The sequence below is a fragment of the Paramisgurnus dabryanus genome, chromosome 20 (genome assembly GCF_030506205.2).
Source record: "Paramisgurnus dabryanus chromosome 20, PD_genome_1.1, whole genome shotgun sequence".
NCBI lineage: Eukaryota > Metazoa > Chordata > Actinopteri > Cypriniformes > Cobitidae > Paramisgurnus > Paramisgurnus dabryanus.
The window spans coordinates 12831807-12857168 of NC_133356.1; the positions used below are offsets into that span (position 1 = coordinate 12831807).

The 25362-nt window shown below is 36.8% G+C and overlaps 1 protein-coding gene across 2 annotated transcripts in view; it reads left to right on the plus strand.

Moving 5' to 3' along the window:
• The window catches only part of pdss2 (prenyl (decaprenyl) diphosphate synthase, subunit 2), a 43116-nt gene that overhangs the window by 9395 nt on the left and 8359 nt on the right, over nt 1–25362 (plus strand). The window contains exons 1-3 of one of the 2 annotated variants that reach the window (XM_065296485.1): nt 3603–4162; nt 10804–10938; nt 19345–19543. In XM_065296485.1, the coding sequence (XP_065152557.1) occupies nt 3936–4162; nt 10804–10938; nt 19345–19543 (561 nt within the window). In that variant the 5' untranslated portion in view covers nt 3603–3935. Of the gene's footprint in view, nt 1–3602; nt 4163–10803; nt 10939–19344; nt 19544–25362 lie in introns of those variants that run through there. The other variant, XM_065296486.1, reaches the window with a different exon arrangement.

A 25362-nucleotide genomic window follows, 5' to 3' on the forward strand; every position in this document is an offset into this window, starting at 1 on the left:
TTTTACCATTTTGGAATCCATTCAGCTGATTTCCGGGTCTGGTGCTAGCACTTTAAGCATAGCTTAGCTTAATCCATTGAATCTGATTAGACTATTAACATGGCGCTAAAAATATCCAAAGAGTTTTTATATTTTTCCTATTTAAAACTTGACTCTTCTGAATTTACATTGTGTATAAGACCGACAGAAAATTAAATGTTGCAATTTTCTAGGCAAATATGGCTAGGAACTATACTCTCAGTCTGGAATAATAATCAAGGACTTTGCTGCCGTAACATGGCACTGCCCGAAAATAGTCCCCTGCCATTGAAAGTTACTAAGGGGACTATTTTCGGCTGCTGCGTAATATCATTGCACCTCCTGCAGTCATGTTATAGCAGCAAAGTCCCTGATTATTACGCCAGAATGAGAGTATAGTTTCTAGCCATATCTGCTTTTATAATTTGGTAATTTTTTTGTAGGATGCTAATGGTCTAATCAGATTTAATGGATTACGCTAAGCTATGCTAAAAGTGGTACCTTCAGACCCGGAGATCAGCTGAATGGATTCCAAAAAGGTAAAAATCAAATGTTTAACTCTAGGGGAGCTGGAAAATGAGTATATTTTCAAAAAAGTGGAGTGGCCCATTATCAGACCTCTCAGTTACTGTATGTACCAATATTAGTTAATTAAAGCAACACCAAAGAGTTTTTGCTCTTTGCTCCCCCTACAGGTTAGAAGCGTAATTGTCCATTACCCACTGTCATAAATACTGAGGCATAGCTGGCTCTGATTGGATTGTAGGTCTGCCGTAAAGCAAGTTTTTGTAGTATTCACTCGGACTACAGGACCGCTACCCGACGGTTGGAAACTTCTTTAGTGCGGTTTTGGCCGATAGAGGGCTGCAAAGCGAATGTGAAAGTGCTGTTCACCCTGTTTAGAGTGGATGAACGACTGAAACTGTTTTGGAAGCGTTATTTTAAGGTAAAAAAACTCTTTGGTGTTGCTTTAAGTGATGAAAACTGAAAAAAAAAATGACAAGGATAAGGATGTGAGCAAACACTGCATAATTGCAATAAACTGCATAATTACTGAATGTAGATATCCTAGATCAGAAAGCTCCACTTCAGAAATCATGGAACAGATGGGTGGTTATTTAGGAAGCAGAGGTGTTTGTTGACAAATAAGCAGATTGTTATGGTTTTTGTAAAACATAAAGGTTATGAGCAGAATAAAGTAGAGTAAGTACTGCCCATTTTCGAGGCTAAACCAAACAATTTTGTAGCAAGTGACCAGGTCACTGCTTCTAGATCAGAGTAGATGGATTCTTTGACACAGTTGCTTTAGCCTATTAAGATATCTAAAACCTTGAGGCAGCGTGAGGTGGGTGTGGTAGTGAAATGATCTGAAGTTCTCTGTAGAGCAAATGAAAAAGGAGCGCTTTAGTATTCAGTTCAAGAATTTAAGAAAAATGGTTTGAATTGACATGTTTTTGATGATAAGGGTCTGTCAGGGTAACAGTAGTGTATGCAGTCTTTTGGTTAATAACTTTTGAGCCATTTCGCTGTAAAATAGGTGATCGAGAAATGTGAGATTCATGTGCCATGTGTTGTTGATTAAAGTAATGGGACCCAGTCTTAAATAAAATGTCAAATGTATTGAATTTCAAAGGAAGAGGAGAGTTGTGAGGCCTTAATTTTTTTTTTCTTTTTGTCTGTCAGTCTTTACTGTACACACAAACACTTTATGCCCACATCAGTGTATATGAATGCTTAATCTACATGAGGGTGTGATGTTTTTCTCTTCTTTGGATTTTTAAAGCAATTCAATACCTTAAAATCAAATATCAGTCATTTTTAAAGTCATTTTACATTAGTGTTATTTTCAGGCCTGTAGGTTCTTTACTTCTCTCTGCTATTCTCGGCTTGCTGTATGTATATGGTAAGGTGGTTGCCAGCTGGATCCCTGGAATGAGCATTGCAATAGGGAATTATTATATATTTTGCTCTCAGATTCGCAATGACGTGCAATGCAATAAAGAGTCAAATTATACACCACAATACACTAGTGCACATTTTTAGCTACCCTGGGCATCAGTTTAACTGAACTAGGCATGTTTTTAGGGAAAGTTTCCCAGACAGGGCTTAAGTCTAGTCACAGACTAATATGTATGTCTAAGGTGTCTCAACTGAGAACAGCTTGAACTGAAATATCTTTAAATATATATAAGTGCCATATTTTTGTCTTAAGATGCACATCCAGTGATGTTTTTGTTAGATATGTTTGTAAAAACTACTTAAATATCCTGATATGACTAACACCTAGTCCTGGCTTAATCTAAACGCTGTCTGGGAAACACCCATATATCTAATATCCTCAACATGATCTTAAAAAATATATTTAATAAACAGAATTACACAGTAATTCAGCTGAACTACAGTAACTGATCTTCTTAGCTTCAGATACAACACCCATGAAATCTAGCTTTTATATCAGTATGGTAAAATTGTGGCAAAACAAGATATCACCACCTGTGAAATGATGGAACATATACACAAATCCCTCAACAAAGGCTGCAGTGTCAGAACAGATACATAGTCATTTAGTTTAGGCTGTGAATTTTTTTTGGCATTATTAAATAGTGACTTTTAAAATTAAAATGTTGTCATTATTTACTTACTCATCGTTTAACTTCTGGTTGGTTTCTTTGTTTTTTAAAGTAAAACATATGTTTTAAGAAAGTATTGTTTTGCCTTTTATGCTTACAGTGTGTGAGTGAATTGTGACCACCTCTCCTCAAGCTTCAAAGGAGCGAAAAGTGTTATAAAATAACTATATGCGACTCGTACCGCATATTCAAAGTTTTCTAAAAGGCATAGGTTAAGGGAAAACAAACTAATATATAATTCACCTGTGTTTTGCTTTTGACACAATTTCATTTTTGGGTGAACTAACTCTTTAAGGATTCTGCTCTTAAGTGTAAATCCCTCTTGGCTTTATAACAGTTGAAACACTGTGAACTCTAGATTTATTTAAGTGGACTGATCTCAATGTGGGGATTATCACAAATCCAGAATAATCACTCTGCAGCATGCAATAAGACATACTGTTCTGATCAACTAAAACAAAAGATTTTAAAAAATTGATTATAATAGTGATTATAAATTTCCATTTATTAACTATTATAATCTGGAAGTGGGACATTTTAGTATTATTTTAATAAAATACACCATTGAGTGTTATTTTTTTACATTTTAACATTTTATCTATGCTCAAACATTTATAAGCTTTTTAGAATATAAAACAAGCCATCTCTGTTTAAAACACAAAATTGCAGGTTAATACTGATTTTTACGCGTTTTACTTGTGTCGAAAGACATAAAACTGACATTTCCTGCAAAATTGTACCCTGCTCAAATTATGAATCATTATTATAAGTTTCTTTTTGTGTGATTCAAGGTAATTAGATAGTTTAAACGCCGATTTATTGCTCAGTAACTTTTTGTGTTTATTTTTAACCAAAAAACTCGAATACAGTATACGATAGGTTTCATCACTGGCCTGAGAAGCCGGCTTCGGTGACGAAGGGGTTAACACTATAGTCTTTACGACAGGTCGGAAACTGATTCACAAAAATGGCGACCCGGTGAAGCTGTCAAAGTATGTCGGTTTAAAACTGTCGAAACCGAACACTGGGAACTCAATACAGACTCGTTGTCTATACTAACTCACTTTAATTAACTTAATTTCATTGTCTGATAATAGTTAATGACGTCTGTATGAAAATAGGAGATGTTTTTTTTCTGTGAGGAGGTGACATTGGGTAGGACAGACTGCTGCAACTGACACTCTGCTCTGCAAGTAAAGAACGTGGTGTCATAAATCTCTGACTAGGAATACCAATGAGTTTGGACGTGTTTAAATAACTGCTATTTAAGTTGTGTCTGTTTTTAAAATGGCTTGGAGGTCGCGTCTCTGTTGTGTTGGACAGAGAAATCTGAGTATTTTATCCAACCCGTCTCCATCTAACTGGACTAAAGTGGTGTCTGATGCGGAGAAAATCGTGGGATATCCCACTTCATTCATGAGTTTACGATGTTTGCTCAGTGACGAGCTCAGCAATGTGGCCATACACGTAAGGAAGCTGGTTGGGACAAAACACCCCCTGCTTAACACCGCTAGGTATGTACATGTCTAATGACATCTATTTTACAACATTATTATGAATATTAATGGGATCAGGCTGACGTTTCTTGGAAATCTTACTGGAAGAGTCAGTCGCGTAACTATATTCATTCATGTTTACGAGTCGTCATGATGCTGGAACTGACAACAATCAAATACTTAACAGTAACAATATTATATCAACTACAAAAATACCAGTGGAATCTTACAATCAAATATTGAATAAAGTACAACTATTGATTTATCAACTTGCTAAAGGTGTGTTTTACGTCACGAGGCGCTGCGCAGACCGGTTGACGTATGACATCAAAGTACCGCGAATTGTTTTGGCAATACATTGATGTCTTTCGGCATAAATTCGAACAACCATAAGTCCGACCTTAAAATCATTATGACGATTATTAAAATACCTAATTAATATTTAAAACCCCCAAACCTTGAAGACTGTTGGATTTTTTTGTTTTAATAAATCTTTGCAATACAAACGCACGCACGCACACGCACGCACACACACACACACACACACACACACACACACACACACACACACACACACACACACACACACACACACACACACACACACACACACACACAAATAAAGTCATTAAAACAACAAATAATAGACTGAAGACTGTTGGATTTGTAATGTCTTGGCAAGGCACAATGATGTGAAAGGTCAAAGGGTGAGCATCCTGACATATTCAAGTTGGGTTGCACAATATACGAGATGGTCCTCACTGCGGAACACAACATCCAGGGGGCGGGGTTGGATCTAGATCCAACTCCTCCCACTTTATATACTTTGTTCCGCCAAATGAACCAGTATATTTGCGTTGTTGCAGCCCGCAATTAGTTGCAACCTGTGGTCACCAACGTTTGCTCTTATCAATTTAAGTGTACGTTTGATTAATAATATAGTTAGAGATTCATAATTTAGAAAGTATCACAGTTAGGTGTAAGGGGAGGTAAGGACACGTTCCCGACAGTTTGATATCACTGAAGGGATTTATTTGTACATTATCCCACTTATTACACAGCTATTCCTATACGAGTAAATATATAAACTTATTTATTTGATATCTTTTATTAGCAAATTTTTAAAAAAAGTAAACCTGTTTCCTAATGGCTGTAAGCAAAGACGTTAAAACAAGTTCAAAGTCCATACAAGATAAACATTCAATTTATTAATTTCTAAATAACATGCCATAGCCTATATATCTTAATAATTATGCATATTAATACTGTATCCATTAATAGGTCTTAAACTGCATGTGGTAAGATTACTCGCCGTAGGCTTACCCGAAATGTTTTACTCCAAAATATTATAGCAAAAAACTTACATTTCACCCTAAAGGCACTACTTTTATTGTAGTCATTAGTGAAGTTAGTTATTACGTCAAAATAATAACTTAATTTAGTTACGACTAAATGCGGAAATGTTAACGCAGCAACACGTGTATGACGTGTCTTGTGGTAAAACTGGCGACCAATGGGATCTCTGGATCGGGATCCAGCTCCGCCCCTGGATCTAAATCCAACCCCGCCCCCTGGATGTCGTGTTCTGCAGTGAGGCGCTACTGCAATATACCGAAATGTCGCCCATGTGGATTTGGCAATATGCATATCTAAATTGTTTGCAATAACTCATCAATGTAAAAAGTTTTAGCAAAGAGAAAATTGAGTGCTTGTGTGTGTGTGTGCTCTGATGTGTGACATTTGATGTAGTGTTTTATTTAAACAGGCCTTTACAAACTTTTATTAGATTCATAATTGTTTCAAATATGATTTATATGAAATACAAATTTGATAAGGGCCATTTTTCACACATTTTGTAGAATTTGGGGATAGAAATTTTGAAGGGATTATCCAATTTTTCTCCCGCCAGTAAGCTTTAGACTAGTTTACATTCATTTTGCAGTTCTGTTTGGTGACAAAGAAAAATTACACTGCACACCTTAAAGAGTTACCAAACTGTGGCAGTGATTGGTTATTTCACTTTGTATTCTTAAACCTGAACTTAGTAGTCAATCGCTTGTAAGAGTCTTGTGTACCTAAAGTCCTGAGGTTAAACTAGAACGTATGCAGTGGCTGGCAAAGGTTAATGTCTCAGGTACAAGAAACCTAGAAATGGGAGATGTGTTGAGCAACCTGTAAGTTACTTAAGGGAAATTGACCCTGGAAGTACTTGGATAGTATTTAGTTAAAAGTCACCTTTAATATTATGTGTCTTTCAAGTAGCCACAGCCAAATTCATGGTGGCTCCCCCCTGTGGCTGCCATTTACATTTCTAGACCAATAGTGATTGTACAGGATAAAGAAAGAGTCACTCTGTGACAGGGATAGAGGTCAGGTTCATCTCTTAATTTCTAAAAGTCTATGCTTTAAGAAGTTTTGCCTTTTACCCTGTTACTGCTCAAAATATCCTTTCATTTAGACTATGATGACAGAAAGTTTAGGAGGACAGGAAGACTTGTGTTTGTGTGTTTGGTTGAGAAAGAGAAGGGGAGAGAGAGAGAAAGATTGGGTTCGGGAACCCAATCCGGCCCATCCAGACGACAGTGCTGGAAACAGTAGCCCAAGGGTGTAATAACCTATACACCTAAATCTGATATGACAATCCATTTGTCAGGGGAGGGGATGGGACCCTGTCTCCCTCAGCATCAGTGCAAATTCAGCCGTCTTTTAAGATGCGCTAAATATATTTATACCCACAAGGCAGACTGGCGAGCCGGGCTGTGCCAGCTCACATTCCAGTTCGGCTTTCTGTTCATTCTTAAAAAACACACCTCAGCGAATCAGAGCTCAGAGTCGGTTGCGACACAAGCTTCAGGGGAAGACCTTGACAAAAACACACTTGAGAAAACCGTTCCACGCACACTCATGTGATGTGGGGGCCACCTACTGTGTCTTAGGGTCTCTAAATTTAAGTAAGTAACTGACTGCCCTGCATGCACACACAGTGTTTTAAACCCAAAATGATGAGGTGATGTAAAGCCACATATTTTCAAGTGACAATCTGCTGTTATGTTTTGATCAATAATCATTAAACAATGACATGCAACAGAAGGCACATTTATATCCACATTAACTCCCATACACTGTACAGATATAAACACTCAATACTACAATGTAAAAATACATCGCCCTCTTCAAGATTTGTCAAACTTACTAATTTTGATTCTGTGGTGGGTGTAGAAGTTTAACTATGTTCAAATGAATAAAGGGTGAAGACTGGAGAAAAATCATGCATTGAGAATGCATCAAAATGGCCTGTCTGCACACGTTTGCATCGACTAAAAATTAAAAACAATGCAGACTGAACACACGCTACACTATGCAAACTGTCACATATTTGCAGTGTACTTCAGTGTACTGCATGCTTGTCAGTAACGTTTCATCACTCATTCTCTCCTTCATTCCCTCTTTCCTTCATTTCTTATCACCACTCGTCTTTTTTAATGACTCTCTGCTCCTCCCTTTGCAGTAGAGTGAGTTTGTGATTTAATGATGTGTGCGCTCTGTGTGTGCGTGTGTTTGAGACGCAGTTTGTGTCTGATTGAGTGATGTTGTGTATGCGTGTTTCTGGGTGGTGCATGTGACCAGATTATTTCAGGTTGCTCTAGTCTGACCTTTGTTGTAAGTTTGTTTTGAAACTATTAATCAATAACATTAGGGCATATGTAGAATGATACATTGATTTCTCAGGCAATATACAACTATGTAACTTTCTTTGTGTTGATTTTAATCAGGGGTCAACATAAAGTACTGTCCTGTGGCCCTGGGCCAGCGTGATAGACGCTCAGGCCAGTAAACAGTATTGTCACTGATTTTCTGCCTAAATATGTGACACTAAGATCTTTTTTTGGTTGGGCCAGTGAAAGTTTTGGCAGGGCAAGTGAAATCCTGAACCACTGGCCCGACGGGGCCAGTATAAAAATTATTTTTGAGCCCTGTTAATGCATCTTTTTATCTGACCATAAAGTTGACTGAAAGTCATTTAGATGGGTTTTGTTTGTCATCCTTTCTTGTGCTGTGGCTTGTATGAGTAGTTAATCTGAAAAAGTAATTTAAGCCATTTCCAAACAAATACATTAATAAAAAGATAAATATTACACATTGAAAAGATAAAATTATCAAGAATATTTTGCTTTAATGGCCCACAGCTACTGGAGAGGTGGATGAAAATATGTATAATATGTTCAACTAGACCACTGCATGTTCTTTAAGATGTGACTTGATGTATATGAGAGCTGGTTGATTCGTTTTGCTGTTATCTGTCACTTTTCTTTACTTCCAGCTTTCACTTTCATGTATTCCTTCTTCTTTATTTAAAAAATCACAAGTCTTCTTTCTGTTCTTTCATTCTGTCATGATATATCCTGCCGCCCCTCTCTCTTTCCCCATCTCTTTTTCTCTCCGCTGTTTGGTAGTGGGCGTGTCTGGGTGTCATCTCATCTCGATTACCACAGTCGTGATTCATGACAAGCGACTCTCTGCCTGGCGACGGGATTACAGCCTCCGTCGTCACGGGAACCGCATTGTGCCTCATTGCCCGGCAACTAAAGGCGATTGTAGTGCAGGACCCTGGTACCAATGTGATGTCCTAAGCTTTTATGTTTTTGACATTAAGTGTGTTTCAACTGTTCTTGATCGTTTACCCATAAACAGACAAATTAAGAAAACATTTCTTTACACAGGTATCGGGTGAAATTAAAAGATTAAACAATAATGAAGATGAAACTAGGCTTTGTGGTGTTATATTTTTAGAATGTAAAAAGCATATTGACTAAGTTGTATTATATGTAGATTTTAACAGATACTGTACAATAAAGTAAAGGTTTGGAGTCCCAGCCGCCAACCGTCTCTTAAGATGCAAATGAATCATGATGTTGAAAGGCAGACCAGCTCATAACAGTGATGACCTCTGCCTTCAAGACCCCTTATGACACTGTGATTAACAAGCTTGAGAGTCTGGGGCATGCAGGATCTTTTTTCTCCACTGTAGAGAGAGAGAGAAATGGGGAGATGGGAGGTGAAAAGATTGTATTAAAACATTATATTAGTTACTTATGAAATTTGTGTATTTCATTTAAACCCAATAAGGATGTTTTGTCACGTCACAGCACCCACCACAGAGCTCATTTGAGACTTACTTTGTCATCATGTGTGCATTTTGGGCAGTGTGGCTCTTAGTAGACTGATGTTGCAAGATTTTTAAAGGGTTAATTGCAGCTATACGCAAGATAGTTCTTTCTGAAGGAGGTGCACCATAAATTAAGAACACACAACATCAGGCTCATTATTAATATACTCCTGCCAAGCTGTATAAAGGACCATAGACATCTGTGAAAGGAGAAAATGAACAAACATATGCTCTTTTTGACCTGTGAAGAGATCTAGACACTGCTGATCTCTATGAAGTGATATATGCTCACTCAACAGACCCAAAAGTGTTTTTTACCCAGGTGTGAGGAGACCACTGTAGATTAGGAGATCCTTGGAAAGCTCTCAGCGCGGTTTTGTATAGGCTGCTGAATCACATTTCTCCTCTTTATTATTTTTCATTCTTAAGGGTTTGCTGAAGCAGCACAGTCATCAGTATGAGTGACTCTTGTTACACTTTAGCAAAACATGAAATATAGAAATCAAAGCTGGTATTTTTTCTTTTAGTAGTTCCTTTGTAACACCATGTGTTATAGTCTATTGCACTATGCTAATATCATGTGTGAAGATCTTCGGAGTGCCATGTTATGTCATAACCATTGTATACCAGAGTACATGATTGTGTTAATTATTTGGTACTGTGTTGTCAAGTCTGATGACCTAGATTTTTAGTGCAGTTTATATTGTAGCTCTTTTGCGGAAATGGAAACATATTGCTCTTTAAGCTATATCTCTATCTATGATGAGGACCTTAATAACAAAGGTTGTGTCATGAAAAATGTATGAGCCCTAAAACCTGACAGTTTGTTGGATCCTGTTAGACCGTGTTAAGCCTGGAGTATAGTCTGTTTTTTATATCTACCCGTACATACGCTTGGTTCGAATGCACAGCATTGCAAAGTATAGTTTATTTAACTCATACGTGTACACAGATGTTCTAAGAAATGTGCAATTTGCGACAAAATGCAACGCATCTCCTGGGCTACATACTACATTATCCTGTAGGTGCATGTGTGACCTGTGCGTACAGTTCACATTGAGTTTCAAAAATCCGGCTTGTACGCGCGCACTCTTTTGATGATGAAAATTGCATTCTCGCATTGTACGCAGATCCTCGTGTACACATAAATAATGGACTGTATACTTCTGCCTTAAGGGGCAGTTTCCTGGACAGGGTTTAGATTAATCCAGGACTAGGCCTTATAGTTATATAAGGACATTTAAGTAGTTTTTACAAACATATCCTACAAAAAAACAACACTGGTGTATCTTGAGAAAAGCAGTGGCACTGATGTATGTCAAGATATGTCAGTGCAAAATCTTTTTAAATGGCAGGTCAAACATGCACTTTAGTCTGGGACTAGGATAAACCCTGTCCGGGAAACCGCCCCAGTTTCAGTGGACTTCATCTCAGTGTTTCATTGTTGCGTATAAATACTTTGTGCTAATTTACATTCATGTGTCTTCTACAGGGGCTTTGTGTTTGACAGCCGGAACAATCTTCAGATGCGAGGTCTGGTGGTGCTGCTCATGTCAAAAGCAGCCGGCCCAAGTTCCAGCAGCAGTAGCCCGACACTTGACAGTATGGTCAGCGGCATCTACCCCAGGTAAAGGTCTCTCTTTTACATCTAAAATCATGAGTCGTCATGGATTATTCTTTTCATTGCTTGGAGTATAATCATTGGTGGATGCCAATTCACTCCCTAGCAACAAATAACAATACCTTAGCAACCGTTTTGCAAGAGCTATATCTCTGCATCAGAACATCATAGAGACATTGGGGTGGGCTCTTTTGATTAACTAAACTTGTTGTAACATGATTCTCAATAAGAGAGGGACGATTGCAGTGGGCAAGAACATAGATTATTTTTGTTGATTACTTTAGCTTTTTTCCATCTGAAATCATAAGTTTTTTTTTGTTTTTTTCAACTGCTCATCCAAACTCAACTTTACTGCATTTGTGTGTCCTTTTTTGGCCTGACCCCGTTATTGCTGCTTGCAGCTACTTTTCTCTCTGTTTCTGATTTTTGCTTCCTCATCTCTCTTTGGGTCCTGGGGCTTTAACAGCTTGTAGCTTTAGTCATTAGTAAGAAATGATTGTTACCACACACAGACCAGACATCTGGCACAGAGAAATAGAGATACTAGATAAGTGATAGAGACTATGATGTATTGTAAGGATGGAGGAAGGCCAGAAAAATGAGAAAATGTTTGAAAATACAGAAGACCGCAATAAAGAAGTACATTGACAGGGAAAGAAGTCTATGAATGTACAGATACAGTATATGTACAGATATTTTGGTATGTGTAGAAATGTGTGATTTAAAAAAAAAATTATACCATAACTTTCTTTGGTTTAGGTGTCTGGGTGTCAGTTTTGATGAAAGTATCGTGTTAATATCATCAAAGAAATTACTGGTGACAATGTTGGTGGACAAAAGACACGTTGTGTTTTTTTTTTAAATAACCGTTGTGAATAAGCCATTGTTGTATCAACATGGTTTATGTAATGCAATATTTAAACAGAAAGTGTCTAGAGCACAGAAAGTTAATATGAAACAGTCTCACACTCTTTAAAAAAGTAGCTTATGTAATATTCAATACAATTTAATATTTCAAGAAGTCGACACACACAACAAGGACAGTTATATATTTGTTGCATGTTGCATTTTTGTATTGATACTTATTTTGAACTTTAATTTTTATAGACATTTAATTGAAAAAAAGAAAACATTTGAAAAATATTTGTTCAATCTGTGAACATTTTTAATTTTTTATCACTTGAAATATATAACATGTGCTTCTGTATACTCAGTAATGGAGCATTGTGTAAGCAGCGCTAAAGGTCATCGGTTCGAAGCCAGGGAACATGTAGGGGTGATCGGGGCACAAACTAACGCAGGGTTAATTGTAACGCAGCTACTTTAAATTTTTTTACAGGGCTGAGCAATCTGTGCTTTTGGTATTTTTCTCTTACTATCAGTATCAGAAGATGATTTCCTGTGAATTTGTAAAAAGTTTAAATGTGTTTTGGTTAAGATATTGAACAAAGATTGTTTTGGAGGAAATTAAAGTAAATTTCTTCGTCTTAAGTTTTTTTTTTCTGAGTTGGCTGTGTAAGTCACCAAATCCAACCTTATATTATTTTAATCACTGTCTTGTTAGCTAAAACATAACACCATTTTGAAACATGTCAACAACTCCTCGTAACTGATAGCTGGGATTGAAAAGATTTTTACACAGCGGGGTTAGTTGTAAAAGTGTTACAACTAAGCCTCCAGTATACAATGATAATGAAGTGAAAACAATTTAAATACTAGTTATCAAAATGATAATGGTAATACAATATCAGGGGAAATAACTCACAATTAGGATTTTGGTCTTAAAGGGACACTTCACCCATTTGCATTAAGCTTTGTATAGTTAGAACCCAAGTCATGTTTTTGAATGGTCATGCATCATTCCTTCAGTTTCCCTTGAGACGGGAGAAATACAGATTTTAGTGTTGCACTTCCTTCTTTCAATGATGTAAAAATCATCATTTTGCATCATTGAAAGAAGGAAGTGCAATGTCTTTGTTGAGGGGGTGAGACTACAAACACCCATTTTCTCTGTCAAATAGGCACCAAATTCTAAATGTATGTTACATTTCGACTACAAATATGACACACTTTCAATAAAGATTAATGTTTCTATAGGTGTAATGCTCCTTTAATTCTGAAGCCCTTTCAAAAAAATCTATTTATATGCATTGATGCATCATACAAGGATGGTTAGATGAAGGATCATGAATGGATGAATGTGTGGATATTTATCTATTATAGGCAGATATATAAACAATATCCACTTTTAGTATATAGACAGAATTTTATTGAATTATTTGTGTTTAAAACACACAAAAAATTTCTAGCAGGTGTTACAACAAACCCTCTGTTTGTTACAATAAACCCCACCTATGGGGTAAGTTGTGATGTTTGCACTCCTGTCATTTTTGATGTAATTGTACGATAACGGTAGGTCCCACAAACAAACAAACTTTAAGTGTTCATTTGTAGCAGAGATGTGTGTGTTGATTGTGTAAAAAAATATTAATCTCACTTAAATATTTTTTTGAATTATAAAGTCAAAAAGCGTTAGGTTGTGCCCCGCTCTCCCCTACTGATTAAAAAGAATGTATATCTTGCAATGCATCATAAGTGGCTTCAGATAAAAGTGCCAAATGTACAAACATAAAATTTACTTCAATGAATGAATAAGCAGTTACGTAACATAGTTAATATTATTTCAAAAGACAAAAACTTGTCAATAAAAATTTGACATTTAACTTGGTCTTAAAACTAGAAAATGAATCTAAGGTCATGTGCAATTGGATGTGTCAGACTCACATTGATCGTATGTACGACGAGCTCAGAGGCAAAGAAGTGCGTCTGACATGTTTTCTTGTAAATTAGCATTTTTTTCAGACTTTTAATGGATAATGTCAACAAAGCAGTATTTCTGAATGAAATGAGGCGGGATTAAGCGAAAGAATTTAATGAATGTATAATTCAAAGCAGAAGGTGGCGTTTAGCGGCCTTTGCATTTGGACTCCTCATATTCCCGTTCTTTCTGGCTAATATCACTGATCTGACTTAAAATTCAATGAGGCCGTTTTCTAAAACTAAGGAAGTTTAAACTTTTTCTGTCTCTGAAAGCAAAAAAGAAAATCATTTTCAAAAACTAACATGGATTTTGGAGAGAACAAGGTTTATGGGAAAACATCATCTATGGTAACTGTGTTTTTTCGTGCGTGGTTGTGTGTAATAGACAGATCATCGGAAACAGGATATGAAAGTGTGCAGGATAAATTACATCCAGTTAAGGATACAAAATTGACAGACATAGCACACACTCGTGCAGCCACATCCACTGGTGCCTTTCTGAAAGCTTTTTGCTCTTAACAGGCTGGTGTGTGTGCAGATCCTTTGGCTGCAGTGCCAGGGAGTTACCAGAAGCGGCTGTTGTACTTGGCAGTATGTGTGTATGTGTGTAAGCTGTGTGAATGAACTCTTTCTCTCTCGCTGAGCAGGGAAAGAGAGTGTCAAAGCAATTGAGAGGAGGGACCAGTACTCATCACCACACTGCCTTATTTTCTCTCTCCTTCTCTTGCTTGTTCAACCCCATGTTTCGATCCACAGCCATTCCTGTACCTCTACCAGGAAGTGACCTCATAGTTCCACAGCTGGGAGGTGGGTGTCATGGAAACAGGGTGGTGATGTAGTTGCCTTGAGACTTAATAGATTCAAGACTGACCCTTGATAATTTTTTTTTGTTGTTTGTTTGTTTATGTGCATGTGTGCAAATGTTAAAGATTGGTGGAAAAACACAAAATGTTTGAAGTATGTAAGTTGAGAATTAAAAACAATTAAATATTTTTGCTTACGGTTTAAAAAGTTATGTTTTAATTGGTGATAGGAAGTGATCCTTATTAACCCTGTAAACAGAATTGTGTTTCTTGTGTATACTGTAGATATATACTTGCAGCACACCCGTTTCTCTTACGTCCTGGCATCCTTTCTTTTTTTTAAATCACTCTTTCTATGTTGTTGTCAGTCCCCCCCGACACCCTTCTCTCGCTCTCGTTTCTGGTTAGAGGTGTGTTTGATGGTGCTGATGGATGAATTGCGGTGCTGCTCTCCTCCTCTTTGACATGCAGCATTTGTAAAATGTCCCTATCTTCAGTCACACACAGTGTTGTGTGTTTGCATTGGGAGCGGTGGACGTGTGTGTATGTGTTGGATAGTGGTAAGTGTGTGTGTGTGTGTTTCCTTTAGACAGAAATGCTGGTGTGTGTAAGTGATGTCTGTTTGAATGATTGCTCTTCACTTTTTTGAAGCTGTCAGTGTGGAACATTAAAGTGACATTCACATTCAGCAGACTTTACTACAACCTAATGGGCCACAAAGGTTTGCTGTGTCTATGCAGAAGAGGATCTGATTGGTTGACAAGTTTGAGTTTCAGGATTTTTTACTGAAAATCACACCAGCCTTAAGCAAGTGGTTTTTAGTTTCGTTTGCAAGATTCTGCATTTTGACAAATCTCTGTAAAAACAAAAAACAAAAGTAGGAGTCTTTAATTTTTAAATAAGTAATAGGCTGAATAGGAAAATTGACCATTGTAAATACATAAACGACAACAGATGTGTGATTTGCTACCCGAATGCATGGACCAAACAGTGGTGCTCAAGTTATATTGTTGTTATCTATAATATCAAGTAACCGATTATCAGTATTTTAAGATATATTGCAGTGGACGTCAACAGCAAAAGATATAGAATGAGAACTGTTTTTACTTTGTGTTAACCGTTTTTCAACCCTTTTCAAGTTTCAAGAGACAAGGGATTTTTTAAAGGGGCCATGGCATGAAAATCTGACTTTTTCCATGTTTAAGTGCTTCTATCAACCTAGGAAATATGAAAAAGATCAACCCTTATGACGTCATAAGGAGCTCTTTTTATAATAATACCACCCCTTGATCTGCACTATCCAACCACAGCACTGACATTTAGTGCAGAGAAAAATAGAGAGAGAAAACTAATTCACAGCACAATTGAGTTTCAATTGCAACAAACCACCATCATTGTGATAAATGTTTGCACTTCATCTGCTCATTTGCATTTTAAAGGACACACCCAAAACGGCACATTTTTGCACACACCTACAAAGTGGCAATTTTAACATGTTAAAATAAATTATTTATATGGTATTTTGAGCTAAAACTTCACATTTGTGCTCTGGGGACACCAGCGATTTATTTGACATCTTAAAAAAGTCTTGTGCCATGGCCCCTTTAAGTCAATCTGACCCCATGCCTAACTATACCACATACTTTATGCAAAGTACATCAGCCTGACCACAGAGAAGTCTAGAGCTGGAAGTAATGTGTTGGTTACTTTGCTATATGTGTCTTCTGTAAAAACTTCTATAAAGAGTTTAGAAGCAGAACCATCTCTGATCTTTCATCACTTGGCATCATTTGGCAGATGCAGCATCATCTAAAGATGCTTTTGGTTGACTGACATCTTGACCTCTAAGGTGATCTGCTGTGAGCATGCAGGCACACGATTCAGTGAGCTTCAGGGTTAAATTAACCGAGAAATTGGAGCATACAGAGAAAGGGGCGTGTCAGGAGGGCGGAACCCCTCTGCGACATGGCATAGGTTGCTATGCAACTGAGTTCTGAAGCTATTTATACTCCCTGTGCTGCCCCTCCCACTGACTTCAAAAAAACCCAGACGGCATAGCTGCAGATTTAAGGGGGAAAATGAGATTTCGATTCAAAGACGTCTGTCTGCACACAGCCAGTGTAATGCAGCCAGTACAAGGCTGAATGAGACAAAGAATAGTAAAGAAAAACTGTTAATTCATGCTTTTTATAAGTTTATTTTAATGAATGCTTCTTAAAAAACAGAAAAGTGCAATCTTAGAACCCTTGACCTGAGATGTGGCATATTTATATTAACGTTCTTAAAGTGTCACCCACATCTATTGTAAAGCTCATCCTGTGATCAGTATTTACTTAGACCAGTGCTCCATGTCACCCAAAGTGAAACTGCCTGGGATCAGTGGCCCTGCTCAATTTGGATGTGAGAAGAGTGTAACACAATGGACATGATTGAGCTCAGGAGATGCTCCATTAAAGAAAAGCATTTAATGACAACAGGAATTATTGCACTGCTTTGTAATTATCAAAGCATTGACCAGCATGTATTTGTGTGTGTGTCGAATCTTTTTGCGCGACCACCGCTCCTCTCATACTGACAAACTGAAGTGAATCGTTTCATCACAGATACTTTTCTTCATTTTCTCACCCTCTTTCCTTTTCTCTCGCTCTGAAGGAGGGGTAAGTGGTCATCAGCACTCCACAGATCTCTTATGCCTTGAAGACGGTGATCAGTGGGACCTCAATGGTCCAGGCTGATTATGGCCCTGAACTCGGCAAATCAACATTTGATTATAACGTCCATGTGATGGCGTTCTAATAATCGAGCTTGTCTGATAATCAACGGCGGTTGGTATTTTGTGAAGTGCATTACGGTCAACACTTGACAATCTCATATTGTGCAGAAGAACATTTGGGCCAAAATCACTCATTTTCTTTATGAAGCATTCTATAGTAGTTGGACTGTTTATAGATCTAATGCGCTCTTAGTATCAAAATATTTCTCTCTTTCTATCTGTCAGTGTAACTGCCTTACACATTGTTTAGGGGAATTTGTGAAACATGAAAATGCTTTTTGAAAAAGCTACGTAAGGGGGGGCTGTACCCTATCAAAAAAGTAGGGGAGAGCAGGGCACAACCTAACGCTTTTTGGTTTTTGCTCAATCATTCAAAAATATTTGAGTTTGATTAATTATATTTTTACACAATTAACACACATATCTCTGCTACAAATGAACATTTGAAGTTTGTTTCTAGCACTTATCATTCTTGGACAATTACACCAAAAGTGACAGAAGTGCAAACGTTACAACTTACCCCATAGGTGGGGTTCATTGTAACAGGCAGGGGGTTAGTTGTAACACTTGCTAAAAATTAAGTTTGCAGGCAAATATTTCAATACTATTTTGTCTATATACTTGAAGTGGATATTGTTTATATATCTGTCTATAATAGACAGGTATCCACACTGTATTCATTCATTCAGCCCTTTTCTTACAATAGTACAATTATTAATGGATACAAATGTGTAAATATATGTGAGAAAAAGTAGCACAATTATGACAAAACTTTTTTTATATGTGACCCAGTCTGTAATAAGCATACTAAAGTTTCAAAATCAAATTCTAAGATAAGGAGCATCAAAGTCTGATTTTGGCATTTGTTTCATTATGATTTCAATCTTTGCCATGACCTTATTCAATCAATATAAAGATATGAACAAATAATAAATTTGACACACAATTTTTGATAAGACAGGTACGTTTATTTTGTTGGCAGCCAGCAATCATTCATGTGTAGCCTATTTAAAACAACGGCAAGATTTACGCAATTGTTAGCGGTTTTCATATCATAAGTGCTGAGGGGTTAGTTGTAACACAGCGTTACAATTAACCCCGCTGGGTGAAAATATTTTCAAGCCCACCAAAAAAGTTGCTAAGAGCTGCAGACATATTTCAAAATGATGCTATGTTTTAGTCAACAAGACAATGATTAATATGACATAGCATTGGATTTGGTATCTTACACACCCAACTTAGAAACCGAAAAAAAAAAACATATGATAAAAAATTTACTTATATGTAACCAAAACAATTGTTCATCAATAACTCTCTGGAAAAACATTATACATTTCCAATAATTTGCGGGAGATAAAAAAAAAATCCAGCATTAGTTTTTGCCCCGCACACCCCTACACCTTTGCACCTAAGGGTGCAAAATATCGGTACCTCAAAGATACATATTTGGTAGCTCAAAGGTACATCTTTACCTACATAGTACATATTATCTCAACTAGCTTTGCTGCAGATTCCAATGGACCTCCAATGTATACCCACACACACTCTTGGATAAAAAGTACAAAAGCTGTCATCGGGGTGGTACCCTATTAAAAAGTACACCTTTGTACCTAAGGGTGCATATAAAGACAGTAGTACCAGCCTGATCTCACGGGAATTCATACTTATTTTACGAGTTGGCTAATTTGTATGAATTCCTATGAAGTGAATCATGCAAAAACTTACGATTATCCAAACAGATAAAGAAAAACGAAACTCCACCCCTAACTCCAACATCGCAGGGGAAAATCATACAAAATGTAAGAATGTGATCTACAAATTAATATGAATTATCCACCTCATAAAATACTTATATGTACCATATCATGCCAATTTATCTGTACCTGCATGGTACATATTAGGACCCATTTAAAGGGTACCATCCCAGTGACAGCATTTGTACCTTTTTTTCCTGACATTAAAGTATCAAAATTGTTTATCGTTCAATAGTAAATGTCTGTTTCGCTTTTTTGTCAGTCAGCGCAACTTGGCTGAGATCACAGAGTTGATTCACACCGCATTTCTGGTGCATCGTGGGATCGTTAATTTGAAGGAGTGGACGAACTCAGACGGCCCCCTTAAAGACATGCAGTTTGGAAACAAGATGGCCGTCCTTAGTGGTGATTTTCTGTTGGCAAATGCCTGCACGGGATTGGCCCAGCTTAACAACACCAAGGTACTTTTTTCTATACAGTTTGTCTTTTCATGAGTTTGTGTCTTGAGAGAAACCCTACTTGAATATCTAGGAAAATCTTTGCTTGTGAAAGTAAAGGTGATAGAAGTTTCATGATACAGTATTATATAATATTATGTATCTCTTCTGTCTCATGACAACTGTACACTGGGTGGTTTTGTCAGATTTGGCTATTAACTTTAGAAGTCAAGTCTGTAGTAAACACTGTAAGGTGTTTCACCTTTCTTTTTTATTCTTTGTGTGTAAAACAAACATTAAGGGAAAAATCACTCTAGCTTCTGGCTTCTTTCTCAAAGAGCTTGTTCTTCTCTGCACTGTTTGTGTGTCTGTCTGCGTGTCCTGCTAATTTCCATACACTTACATACTCCCTCATTCTCTCTTGCTCTTTGTGTGTGTGTGTGTGTGTGTGTGTGTGTGTGTGTGTGTGTGTGTGTGTGTGTGTGTGTGTGTGTGTGTGTGTGTGTGTGTGTGTGTGTGTGTGTGTGTGTGTGTGTGAGCATATGTCTTCTACACCCCTCATTAAGTGTCAGTGTTCTCCTCCAGCTCTAATTAGAGTTGCAGTCAAAGCACCGTCTAACTGAATGCGGCCAGCAGCCGTCTGCTTCTCACTGTGCAGGGTCAGATTCCCAGTGTTCCTGAATATCTTACAGCTTTTCAACGATCGGTATGGATGTTAGATGATGGTGGAATTTCGATGAATAATGCAGGGTGTTTAAGAGCAATGTTTTATTATTTTCTGTTCTGTATGTCTCAAGTACCCCTCTATTCACAGCAAACCGTATTTGTTGTATAATATTAATGTTTCTAAAAACTCTCTTGGACCTGCTTAGGGCACCACATGGGATAAATAGACCCATAATTGGGAATCATTGCTTCCAGATTCCAGGGTGTGCACGGTGTTTAGGTTAAAATAATAAATTTAATTAATCTAAATTAAAATGATTGTAAAAAATCTGTTCTGTTAAAAAAAAGCAAAGATAACAAGTAATGTGTCTGATATATAATTTTTTTATAAGTATGTAGATGATACACATAGCAATAGATTCTGTTTGTTTTACTTAAGATGTTTTCTACCTAAAAAAGCAAATTTTTCTTTATTAATAACTTATCATAATACTGAATATATAAATTATATAATCATGAATTTAATCATATATTCACATTTCCAGTTTGTGTCGATGAATGGTGCTTGAGCTTTGCTGGTGCAGGTGTGGGGGTTTTGTGTGTCATAATTTATTTGACAAACTGGATATAAAGGGTCAATTTTTCATCAACAAAACATGACCTGGCCAAGTACGTAGGCCAGTTATACATTTTTTTAAATGAAGTTAAAGAATTAGTCTATTTTCTTAAAAAAAATCCAGATAATTTACTCATCACCATGTCATCCAAAATGTTGATGTCTTTCTTTGTTCAGTCGAGAGGAAATTATGTTTTTTAAAGGAATTATTTTTCTAATTTTAATGGACTTTAATGGACACCAACACGCAACACTTCAAAGGAATTTAAAAGGACTTCAAAGTGCATATTATTAATTTTTCTTGTCAAAAATGACATTTGTTTTGCTAAATAAGACCCTTATGCCTCGTTTGGGATGGTTTAGAGTCCTTTGAAACTCCGTTGAAAAACCTGTTAAGTGTTGAGTTAATTGTTAAGTGTTGGGGTCCATTAGAGTCCATTAAAATGAGAAAAATCCTGGAATGTTTTCCACGAGAAACATAATTTCTTCACGACTGAAAAAAACCCATCAACATTTTGGATGACATGGTGGTGAGTAAATTATCTGGATTTTTTTTAAGAAAATGGACTAATCCTTTAATAAAAGCATTTTAATGGAAAGAGTGCCATGGTCCTTCAAGATTAGCTGCTATACTATGTTAAAGGAAAACATTTTACTATGTTCTTACCTCAAATAAGATGAATTAATACATACCTATCTTTTTTAAATGCGTGCACCATACTTACTCATGTAACTACTCATGTAACAGTCTTTAAATAGGGAAAACATGGAAGTGTTTGGTGGCTGCTAAATTCATCCCTGTTTGGAGCCATAGGAATGAATGAGGCTAGGATAAATGCTAACACATTCACAAGGTGCTATACAAAGATTAAGTGCACGCATTGATAAAAGATAGGTATGACTATTTTTCTAATATGAATAAGCCTAAGTTGATATAAGAATATAGTAAAATATTGAAAAACGGTGGTGTTTTCCTTTAGAGCACATTTATTTCATATTTCTTCACTCTCTACTGTTGGATATTATTAAAGGGTTAATTTTCACTTAGAAACTCTATCATCTCATTTCTACTTCTCCGGCTCGCTAACACGTACACACTCATGCACTAAAATGCAATATGTTGACAGGATCTGTCACCAAGTGCAGCTCTAGAATGCAGCTATCCCTATGGAGGAAAACAAACACTTTTCCTTCTGCGTAACCTCAGACACACGTGCACACAGAGCTCACTTTAACGTGTCCGGGAGCGGATATGGAAATGACTGTGGGGATAGAGTTTGTCACGACTGATGTAATGAACAGATTCTGGGCTTTTTCTCAAGAGGAGCTCAGCATTTAGACAGCAGGACCTCTGCAGAAAACTGCACACCTGATTAAGCCATATCACTTGTGTGCTGTCTGTGTGTTTTATTCACACTATCTTTAGGGAGATGGTGTACTAGAATAAGATCAGTTTTTGCTATGTTGTAGAGCACCTCCTTGTGGCAGCAAGTTGAATTTCATTACTGTTTTAGAGGTCAAAGATGTGTTTTGGTTTCTTGGTAGATGTACATCTCTGCTTCAACATTAAAGATGTTGTAGAAATAAAGTATGCACAAAGTAGTAAACTGTTAACCTAATGTATGTAACTTATAATATTAATCATGTATGTTCTAATCTATTTATATGTCTTTTTCCCAATTTCTTTCTTTCTCTCTATCTGTCTAATATATTATAATTATGGGTTAGTGACAAAAAATAACGGTTTGGCAAGATGAGAAATTAAACCTTTTTTTACTTCTTTTAAAGCATGTATCAGGTTTATTTCTAGGGCTGTGTATCGATTCAGCTGTTCCAGATCGATTTGATTTTCGATTCCGATTCTCGGATAGACCTTTATACTCGATTCAACTCAATTATAAAATTTAAATTATAAATTATAAAAAAGAACAGTGAACATAAGTTTACAAAGGTAATCAATAAAAAGAAATTAAGAGCCACAAACCTGTATATTAAACTCTTGTATTTTAGGTACAATTGGGTACATTAAAACAGAACCCATCTCTAATTTTCAAATGCATACAATTATGGTAAATACAATACAATTTTGATGCAAGATGAAAAATGTATGCTGAAAAAAAGTCAGAACAGTCCAGTGGAAAAGTAATTAGATTAACATTAATCTTACGTTCAATGTTTGCGGAAATACATATGAAAAAAAAATCGATTTGTGGCCTTTGAGAATCAATTTTGAATCGACCACGTAAAAAAACCCAGATAAATCGGAAAAAGCCCAGCCCTATTTATTTCAATGCACAGTGTATTTATGTTAATTTTATGCAATAAAAAATTACATTTGCACCATTTTTATGAAAATTAAGACTGAATGGTCCTGAAAAATGTCAAATGGTGTAACCGCCAATTGCAACAAAGAATGAGAAATATTAAATATTTTGTCCACCTTGATGGCATGTAAGCGTAATCATCAAAAAAATTAAAATTTTAATGCGTTTTTGTAATATTTGTCCTGACATGAACACCGCTTAGTTTTTTCTAAATAATCTTTGACAAATTATGTAAAAATGAATGTAAAAAAATCTTATTACACTAAACTAGATGATTATATTTTATTCCTCATTTTTTTATTAATATATTTATATTTTAATTTAAAAAAAAAATAGTTAGTGACACAGACCAGTTACACCACATTGACATTTTTGCAATTGTGCCCTAAATATTCTTTCAAAATGAAATAAAACCAGAAATTTTAGACTTGATCCTCAAAAAAAGAGAATACATGCAAGTAATCTGCAAATTTATTTTGAAATTTAAACCCTTTTACATTTAATTTATCCATACGGATAACACAAAATAATGAACGTCAAGTCATTGACCCTTAAATAAACATACCTAAAAAAGTTGTTAAGAATAAAATCCTTGTTTCTGTGAAAATAAACCTGTCGTATTGCTCAACATGCCACACATTCTGTTTTCACCCACTGAGATAGTGATTGACATGATGTCCAGCCAATCATATTAGACTATTTTTCCGCAGGTGTACTAATAATTTATAATGCGAAAAAAGGTAAAATATAATATTAACAATTAAAAAATCAATTTGTTGTCTATTTTATTCACCTGTCCTTGATGTAAATTACATTCACTCAACCAGAACCCGACAAATATACCACTTTATTTAGCAGTCGTCTATGCGAATGTGGGCATGGCTTGGTTGCATTAGTGCAACTAGCGTTCAGTTTGCGTGAGAGCATTATCGGCAATCAGTCGTTGTCTCTCCGTGGCATTTCGTATTTATCCCTGATTGATCTGTATTATGTATCGTGGGCTTGAGTGGGATCCTGACTTAGTAGACTGTGTGTGTGTGTGTGTGTGTGTGTGTGTGTGTGTGTGTGTGTGTGTGTGTGTGAGCGAGAGAGTGGGATTCTGGCTCGACACTAGTATAAATGGTAAAGGGATCCGCAAGCGGCTGTCTCCTCTTTCTTCTCCTCACAGACCTGTCGGCGAAACACGACTCCGGCTGGATTTGGGAATGAGACGAGACGCAGAGAGGGCAGCTTATCTGATACTTTCCAAAAAAAGCCCCCCCCCACTTCACACACACAGACACACTCGCGCGCACAAACTCACGCGAAAGACAGACGTACACAAACACACAGATTAGGTACACATGCACTATCTCTCTCACACACACACTTTAATTTCTCCCCTTGCGGAGTGTGTGAAGCTGCACATCTGGCTGCGCTATAGGGGCTCTTTCTCTTCTCTGGGCTTTGGGCAGAGGAATCAGGTTCCCGTACTGTTTCCTCAAAGATCTAGTTACTCAGAGGGCAGAGAGAGAGGGGGAACAGAGTGAGGAAAACAAAGTTTGAGAGAAAAAAGTTTTGGGGAATGGAGAAGAGTAACATAATATTAAATATGAGGAAACGCCGAGTGTCTGGATAGAAGGCCTATGTTACTTTAGTTCTCCAGAGATTCTGCTTGTGATCTTATGATTCAACAGGCAGGGCTTTTGGGAAAGGGTAAAGGGTAACGGAACGTCTTAGGATGTAGCCTTCGGCAATGGATGGAATGATTTGGGAAGTGTGTGATAAGACAGAGCTTGGAAAGTCAGGGATTTCATTGCGGTGTACCTGTAACAGAGTAGCGCCTCCCTCAGGAACAGTGTCATTAATGCATGATCCAAATTGACATTCTTGATGAACCTAGTAAATTCATTCATAGCCAGGATCCAATTGAGCTCTTGGGGTTAAAAGCAAGTGAATACATAGTTAATATAAAAGTCTGGTCATATTGCGCCCAATTCTTCAGGACAAGACTTTTTGGTTTTGGGTTATGTTGAAATACTACAGGCACACTGTCAGATTTTTTTTAAGTGGTCCCTAGCTATCAACCTTTCAGAAAGTACACATTTGCACCTAAGGAGTTTATATAAGTGCTTTAGTGGTACCGGATGTGCTTATTAGTATCTCAAAGTTAGCAAATGTGTATATACAGTATTGTATCTGAACCTAAATGATACATATTAGGACCTTTTTAAAGGATTCTGCCCCAGTGATTGCTC